Source organism: Tetrahymena thermophila, assembly GCF_000189635.1.
Source record: "Tetrahymena thermophila SB210 genomic scaffold scf_8254686, whole genome shotgun sequence".
Lineage (NCBI taxonomy): Eukaryota > Ciliophora > Oligohymenophorea > Hymenostomatida > Tetrahymenidae > Tetrahymena > Tetrahymena thermophila.
Window position 1 is genome coordinate 547156 of NW_002476452.1, and position 9561 is coordinate 556716.

The 9561-nt window shown below is 23.6% G+C and overlaps 1 protein-coding gene across 1 annotated transcript; it reads left to right on the plus strand. All coding sequences in view use genetic code 6, as the record gives it.

The window, feature by feature from the left end:
- Positions 1–1668: 1668 nt before the first annotated feature.
- On the plus strand, positions 1669–9068 carry TTHERM_00454090 (myosin; the record flags this gene model as incomplete). Its single annotated transcript, XM_001013408.2, has 15 exons — positions 1669–1732; positions 1890–2494; positions 2580–2961; positions 3047–3261; positions 3327–4407; positions 4841–5298; positions 5362–5670; positions 5775–6138; positions 6211–6444; positions 6496–6883; positions 7154–7620; positions 7695–7771; positions 7826–8080; positions 8133–8869; positions 8927–9068. 15 exons carry the CDS (start codon positions 1669–1671, stop codon positions 9066–9068), a joined length of 5778 nt encoding a protein of 1925 aa, XP_001013408.2.
- Between the last annotated feature and the right edge of the window lie 493 nt (positions 9069–9561).

Consider the following 9561-nt stretch of genomic DNA (forward strand, 5'->3'; position numbering starts at 1 on the left):
CAGTTATTTTTGTTTGAATTACTCCTATGAAACAAAATCAAAATCTATCAATTAATCAAAATATAAGTAAATAAATAAATATATTTTATTTTTCATTTGATAATCAAAAATAGTATTCAAATTCATTATTTAAGATATATTAAAGATTTTGATGTATATTAAATTAATCAAATCCAAATCAAAAAATTTGATAACAAAAACTTTTATAAATATCATAATTATATTTAGATAAATAAATTTTGGTATGATAAGAAGAAAATAATATATTTAGAAATCTATCTATTTTTCTGCAAATATTTTAATATCCCACATATATATTAATTAATTTCTTACGTATTAATTTAAATTGCTACTTTACTAAAATTTAAAAAAATCTAATAAATTCATAAATTTAATTTCCATTGAAATTACTTAACTTCTACTAAAGTAGAGTTATCAAATTAATTTTACTACTAAAATTTTAATCATCTTGAAAACAAAATATAATTTTATTCATATTTCTTTTATTAGTGAAAATACTATTTTTTAAGTTTTAAATATTTCTAAATTGTTTTATCTTTAAATCATTTTTGCTTTAACTATGTATAATAAAGATAAAATTTTTAGATTTTGTTCTTTATTCTTCACCTAATATATAAAGAGTATTAGTATTGTTGAAAAGAACAGAACTACTTATTGAAAAAAATAATTCTAATTTTTTTATTTAATGGATTGTTTTAATAATTTTAAATAATCTGAAACAAATCTTACTATTAGAAGATATTGAAAGCAAAAATTATGTCATTATTTATTTTCAATAAAAAAAATAAAAATAGATTTAGTTAAAATAAAATTTTGATTATAAAATCATTCTTACTAACATATATTTTTTTTAAAATTATAATAAAAGCATTAATAATATAAAACATTCTAAACATAAAAATGCCTAGATAATCTTAATAACAAATTACTATCAACATTATATTTTTTATTTCCAAATAAAGCAATTAAATTAAATTTCTAATAAATTTAATGCTATTCTAAATCAAAGATTAATTACTTTTGAATAATCATACTGAAATTAATTCTTATATCTCTTAAATAATAACTTAATGGCATTAAAAAAGGGTAAAGAGGAATTTTTTGCTTTAATTTGTAAGTTAGCTCATAAGATTTAATTCTTCAATCAATATATTAACTCTCTGATTTGTAGGCTTTTAAAATTTATTTTTGAGAAATTTATATATGATTAAATAAAAAGATATATTATTTATTCACAAATATTAACATGATATTTCAAGCAAATGTGATTTGGTTAAAGAAAGTATTTAAAAATAAGATAAATTGAAATTTATCTTTTATTTTTTAATTTTTGGTTTAAATATTTTAAAATAAGATTTTTAATTAAAGTCAATTTAAATTTTTAAATAATAAACAAAAATAATTATCAAAAAATAAATTTTAATTGGTTTACAAAAATAAAAAGGAAATATTTTTAATTGTTTAATTTATAAAATCTATGATATTAAATATATCTTTCAACAGAAATATCAAAAGTTTTTGAATTTAATTAAGAAGTAAATAACATTTAAAATATTAAATTGAAAGAACAAAATTTAAGAGTGGTCAAAACTCATTCTCAAATAATAGCCTAAATTGCCTAGCAATATTTATAATATTTTAGAATAAATGAGTTAAACTAATCTTCCATAAAAGAAAACGGTCTTACCGCCTACATTATGGATAAGACCTGGTATACAGATTGATAATCAATTATTTATGACAATATAAACACACACACACCAATTTTAATAATTTTTAATTTAGATGTTATTAATTATATATCATTAATCTATAAAATATTTTTATATTAAGATTTAAAATATTTACTAATTAATTATTTCTTGTAGGTCAGGTGTGCTGGGTAGGCAATTATGATATCTAAAAGAAAGAAGTCACCAATTATTTTGCTGCTTTTATTTAGACTTCTAATCATTCTTTATAAAATGCCAGAGTAAAGTACTTGGATAATATTGATGCTCCAACTGAAGTAGCTATGAAATTTATACTAATGAGAAGCGATGATAACAAAATAAATTTTAATTCTATGGATAATTTGATTAATTTGCCTATATTAAACGAAGCTGAATTGATTCAATGTATTAAAATTAGATTTTAAAATAATCAGATATTTTCATACGTAGGATAAACGCTTATAATTGTTAATCCATTTAAAGATATATTTGATTTGTTTAGCAATGAAATCATTGAAAATTTTAAACATTGTGCCAGAAAACGTGGTTTTATACTAAAACAGGAGTAGCCTCACATTTATGCAGTGGCTGCTCTTACTTATAATCAGTTATTTGAATACTATAAATCTTAGGCTATTGTAATTAGTGGTGAAAGTGGTACAGGCAAAACTGTAAACACTAAATTATGTATGAAATTAATAGTACAAATGAGCTCATAAAAATAAAATACAAATTAGCAGAGTCACCAACTTGAATAGTAGGTTATATATTTAGGTTTTCTTATTATTTTTACTCTAAAATAAAAATATAAATTAATATTTTAATTTTATTGTTTTTTAATAACAGATTATTAATTGCAATCCTATCCTAGAAGCGTTTGGCAATGCCAAAACTATTAAAAATGATAATAGCAGTAGATTTGGTAAATTTGTTAGTATTTTTATTGACATGAAGCTTGAAAAAATTATGGGTGCGAGAACATAAAGCTATCTGCTAGAAAAATCAAGAGTTATTTCATAATCCAAGGAAGAAAGAAATTATCATATTTTTTATAGTTTAATGTATTCTAATGATTCAGAACTTTTACAATCCCTTGGTTTGAAAGAAAAAAATTAAAAAGTGAATTTGACCAAATTTAATTATCTTAATAAATCAGATTGCTACACTGTAAATACCATTAACGATGAAACATCATATTTTGATGTATGCTAAGCATTAAGCACTCTAGGTATTTTTTAATACATCCTTATATAGATTCTTTTAATTTGTATTAAATATTCTTTTAACACAAACAAATTGATATTAAAAATTAGAGATTGACACTATAGATCCTAAGTATATATGGCAAATTTTAGCTGCAATTTTGCATTTAGGAAATTTAGAATTCGATGATAGATACGCTGATAGTAATTCAGATTAGCCCTGCTAAATTATACAAAGTGGCAGCTCCACATGTGAGAATATATCTAGCTTTCTAGGAGTGCCACTTGAAAAATTGAAAGAAGCTTTGCTGAAAAAGATCATTAGAGTAATCAACTAATTAATTACTTTTAAATTGAATATATTAAGGTTTATGAAATGATTTATTAAAAGGTAGGTAATAAAGAGCCTACAACGTCTTCTAAGCAAAAAATAGATGTTATTTCTCACCTGCATTCGTTATCTAAGGATTTATATGACAAACTGTTTTTTTGGCTTATTAAAAGAATGAATGATAAACTGATGCAACTCTCAGAAAAAGAAATCCAAATAAGAACTATGTAAAATGAAATGAAGCAAATAGGATTATTAGATATATTTGGTTTCGAAGTATTGCAAAATAACTCATTTGAATAGCTTTGCATCAATTATGCCAATGAAGTTCTTTAGTAGCTTTACATCGAATATACTTTCAAAGCAGAATAGGTAGAATTTGAAGAAGAGGGTCTTCAAGACGAGCTCAGTCAAATTCCCTTTTCTGATAACAACGAAGTAATAAACTTACTTGATAAGCCTCCTTTCGGACTTTTTCATTAAATTGATGAAAATTGTTCTCTTGCTACAGCAGGAGATGATGGTCTTTATAATAAAATAAAAGATTAGCACAAAACAAATCAGCTTTTGATAGTCCCAACAATTAAAAGCGATAAATTCACAATTTAGCATACTCCTAGATAAGTTTAATACTCAATCTTAGGCTTTAGAGCAAAGAACAAAGATGAAATGAATCTACAATTTATTTAATTGCTTTCAGAATCTAAAAATCCTATTATAAATGATATATATTATGCTGAATTATAGCAGCTTGTTTAAAATCAAAGTAATTAAAAAGTAACTCAAGCCAAAGATAAGTTTATAGGCACTAAGTTTAGGAAATAAATAAATTAATTAATGTCAGAACTAAGATAAAGTGATGTACATTTTATTAGGTGTGTAAAACCTAACGAGAGTAAATAACCCAATCAATTTAATGATGATATCATATTAAACTAGCTAAGATATTTAGGTGTTCTAGATACTATCAAGATAAGGAAAGAAGGTTTTCCTGTAAGAAAAGAATACAAAGACTACTTCAGAAAATTCGGAGAAATTATGGATTTAAATGCAACATTCACAGAACTTGATAAATAAAAAGCTGATTTTAGAAAATATGTAGTAAATGCAGAATTATGGAAAAACAGTTTCTAACCAAAAGGTAAAAAATTCTTCTTAATTTAATCATTTAAAATTCTCTTAATTGATAAGATATTTTATTTTTAAATTTATTTTTTATAATACTAAATGAATACATATATATGAGGAATTTAAGAAAATATCAAAATTATTTTTATACTTAAAATTTTTATACAATCTCAATATAAAAATATTTATAAATTAATAAAAATAAATGAAAAATTTAAGAAAACATCAAAATTTTTGTTTGTTTTCCACCTAAAACAAAAACAATATTTGCTCTTAATATAAATTTATAAAATTTTCAACAATAAAAGATATTTATTTAGCTTTCTAAAAACTTAAATTCTAAGCTTTGAGAAAATGTGTTTTAATATTTGAAAAGATAAATTAAAAAAATGCCCTTTTTATGCATTTCAATTTAAAAAAATATTTATCTAATTATAATTTTTAAGATAATAAGAAATAAGTAGTGTTTGGAAAAACTAAGATATGTTTCAGGAGCGAAGCTTACGATTAACTAGAATTAATTTATTAAGAAAAAATTAAGAAAAAAACTGAGGCCACAATATAGATTCAAAGGATAGCAAGAGGTTTCTTGGCAAGAAAATAAACAAAAATAGTTAGAAATAAACTTTTACTGATAAATAGGTGGCTGAAATCTAGGTTGATTCGTATATAGTTTCTTAAAAAGAAGAAAGCTGTAGACAGAATTAAAAAATTTTATAAGTAAGTATTATTTAAAAAGATAAGAAAGATGGCTATGGTGATCTAACTCTATATGAAGAGATAATTGCACCTTAGAAATTACTAAAATAGTATTAAATAGATCATAACCACTCAAAGATATATAAAAAAATAAGTTTAAGTGTGGAAATAAAGAAGATACGTAAACTTCAAAAGAACTATTGTGGTAACTTATTTATTTATTATTAAATATACATATTAAGAGAATAATTATCTAATTAATTAAAAGCTGAATTCTCTAAGCTAGGCTTGGTACAAAATCACAAATAGAAATGCTACTATGATTTAAAAAATAATCAAAGGTTATTTAGTGAGAAATGTTTTTCATGCTGATAAAATTAAACATACTAAAATTCACATGGTTAGATGGCACTAAAATAAAGCTGCTACCAAAATTTAAAAAATTATTAGAGGAGTTTAGGGCAGAAAATACGCAAAACATAGAATGAACTGCATATTGTTTATACAGAGACACTATAGGATAAAATGGTTAAACGAATTTAAGTAAAAGCTAGAGAATGCAGCCATCAGCCTATAAGTAAATAAATTTTAATTTCTTAATTATTTACTTTGTTTTATTGATTCTTTGATATTTAATTAATTAACCAATCCTTTTTTTAATGCTATAATTAATTTCAACAGAAAATTTACAGATAAAAATCTGAGAATTCCAAAAATTAAAGAAGCTATTTTTTAAATGAAGACTTAGCTTTATAAAATATACAAATTTCAGAGTAAACTGCTATGATTACTTCCAAAATGTAATTACTCGATTAGTCAAGAAAAGATTGCACTCTCATTTCAAATTTAGACTCCAAAGAAGCTCGAATAAATAGAGACCATCTAACTCCAGCAGACAAAAAAATTTCATTTTTCCTTTTTGTGTTAGATTACGAGATCCTCACAGATACAAGCGAAATTTATGATCCATTATGGAATAAGTAATTTTCTTACCTATAAAAAGAAATGCTTTAAACAAGCCACGACATTACTCATATTTAAGTTGGTAAGACATATGAAAAAAAAAAATTATCTTAATTATCAAATAAAAATTTTTAATTTTAAATAAATTAATTAGGTGACACGCATAGCATTGCAAGCTCAACAAATGGTAAAATTTATGGATGGGGATGGAATGATTTGTGCTAAATTGGTATTGATTCAAATGAGGGTTATTTTTGTACTAAAAAGCCTATTCCTATACCTTGGATTGAAGAAATAACAAGACCAAAAGCATTTAGTGTGGGAAGCAATCATACTTTTGTTTTGGATGTAGATAATAATTTATATGTCTAAGGAAAGAATAACTTAGGTAAACTTATTATTTTTTAAAGAAAGGATTTTTAAAATAAATAAAAAATAGGTTAATTAGGATTAGGTCATAATGATATAGTGCATGATCCTGAGAGACTAGATCTAAATATCAAACCAGATGATAGAATTAAAATTATTAAATCTAGATACGAATAGTCTGTAGTAGTTACAGAAAAAGGAGTTGTCTTTATTTGGCCATTTTAACTTTAAAACAATAATTGGATAAATGAGCCGTTTGAACTAGCTTTCCCTTCATCTAAAGTCCTAATATCCTAAGTCTCTTGTGGTTTAAAGTTTTCTATATTTTTATCAAATAATGGTGTCCTATATTCAATGGGATCAAACGAATAAGGCGAGCTTGGTTTGGGAGATTGTATAGATAGAAATATTCCTTGCTAGATTGAGTCATTGAAAAACTCAGCAGAAAAAATTTAATAGTAAATTAAACAAACATCTCATTTATTTTTATATTTAATAAATTTCCTTTGACTTTTGACGAATTAAGCTATAAAAATTTTTTTATGATTGCTATTAAAGTTAAAAATATAAATTTATTTAATAGCAAGAAATATTTTTTTGTTTACTTTTTTTTGCTTTTCAAAGATTTTTAAAGAAATTTTTTTTTTAAATTAAAATAATTATTTTAATAATTAATTCTATGATAATTTGATATTTTAAGTAAATTTATTTTTAAATGAAAATTTAAGAGTTGAATGTGGGTAGAAACACACGATTTGCAAATCAGGACTGAATAAAATATATACTTGGGGATTCGGTGCAAAAGGATAGCTAGGTCATGAAAATAAATAAAACGAATATTATCCTAGATAAGTTAATCTTAGTGCTAATTACAGCAAGCAGAAAATAATGCAAGTATAAGCAGGTCAAAAGAGTAGTTTAGTTTTATTCGATAACAAAAAAATATTGTGGTGGGGAACTAATAATCACTTGAAATATTAAAGTTCACCTGTTGAAGTTGACTTGTCATAAATCCACAAAACTATGAATAGTTAAGATTTTTATCCTGTTAGAATAGAAACAACATGGAGTAAATCTGTATCGCTCACTTATATTAGAATGGCAGATACACGAACATTTGATTAGGGAATTTAATTTAAACAAAAGCTAATAAATACTCTTATTCAAAAATGGCAAGAGTCTTATCTAAATACAAGTAAATTTATTTTCAATTTTCTAAAAAAAATTGATATAAATAATATTAATTGCTTATTTTTCTTGTAAAATTAGTGGATGTTCCTTTTTTCGATACCATTTCGAAAAATATTTCAAATCGCCATGTCCTCAAACATTTTTCAGCATATAAAGTAAAAATTTAAGAAAAAAAAATTTAACCTGATATAATATATTTTAATAATTAGAGAGTAGGCCCTAAATACCCTAAATAAAAGGCAGAAAAATATTATGTCTTATAAAACTCAAGTCCTATCAAAAAATAGGATGAATTTTTTGAAGAAAATACATAAGGCAGCAGATTTTAAAATTCTTCTGTCATAACATAATCGTCTCCAGGCAAACCTTTTAAAGATGTCTTTTAAAATTTTATAGAAAACTCTGCAAAAAAAGAAAATAAGATTTTAAAAAGCTAAAATTAATAAGAAGGGGGTTTAGATGAAGTAAATTTTTTATTTTAAAAAATAGTTATTAAAGTTAAAATTATATATATAGTTTGTTTCTCCTGTTGCAAAATTGCAGGGGAAAGAAGAAGAAAATTTACTTGATACTATGAAAGTCTCACCAAACAGTCTATTTGAGAAATACAAAAATGAAAATAAAAACCAATAGAAAGTCTCTTAATTTGAAATTAATATTCATAAAGTACCTTCAATGGGCCCTAATTAGAATATGCTTTAAAAAATGAAAACTTTATAGCCAACTAAGCTCTAGCCTCCGATGTTTGGAATAGTGAAGTAGGTAAGTAGCAACCTACCAGCAAATAGAGGATCAATAGATTCAGAATCATCTCAAATTACTTCTTCTAGATCAAAATCAAAGGAAAAACCAAAGCAAAACGTTAAATTTAGTGATAACTAATTCTAAAAAAGTTCATTTTCATCTAATAACAGAGATGGACCTAATTAAGATTAAAATGAGTAAAGGTAATTTGCTACAAAATATAATATTCCCACCTCAGAATAAGGAATGCTTTCATCTAAAGTTATATATGCCTAAAATCAATATGCAAATAACTAGGAATCTATAGCTCCCTAAAGAGATTCTTCTCAGAATCAAAACTATAGAAAAGAGAATAGAGTATTGGAAAAAACATATTCAAAATAAAATATGTAAAGCATAAAAGAATTGAAATTTAACAATGTAACTAAAGATCAAGTGAAATACCCATTTATAAATGATGAAAAATATGAAAATAAAACTTCTGAAAATGACGAATTTATCAACTCACTGTAAATATTTATCATAATATCATAAAATTAAAAAAAAATGTATTAACAAATTAATAGGCACTAAAAGCTAGCTGGTATAAAATCCAGAATGCAAACTCTAACACGAATTCCAAAAGAAGAATGGACACTGGATGATCATTAATTTATGAGTGAAGTCTCTAATTCAAAAATGATAGAGTTTTTCAAGAGTATAAGCTGAAAAGATAAAATTTATAAAAAATAATCAAACAAAATTATTAAAATATAAATAGCCTTTTAAAATAATAAACTTAACTACTAAAATAAAATTAATTTAAATACTAATCAATAAAATCCATATCTGTTAGACTTGTGTACATATATATTTGTTATAACTGATATTTCTATTAAAAAAGCATTTATTAAATTCTGTCTCAAAAAATCCATATTATTATTTGATAAATATCAAATTTTTTTTGAAAATTTTTAATAAAATTGAATTATTTATTTATATAATCTCTAAGAAATTTAACAATGATTTATTTTTATAATCTAATTTTCCATTAAATTTAAATTTTAGAATCAAATTCATATTTGTAAAAATCAAAATAAATTAATTATTAACTTATTAATCGGGGTTGGGGTTGGGGTTGGGGTTGGGGTTGGGGTTGGGGTTGGGGTTGGGGTTGGGGTTGGGGTTGGGGTTGGGGTTGGGGTTGGGGTTGGGGTTGGGG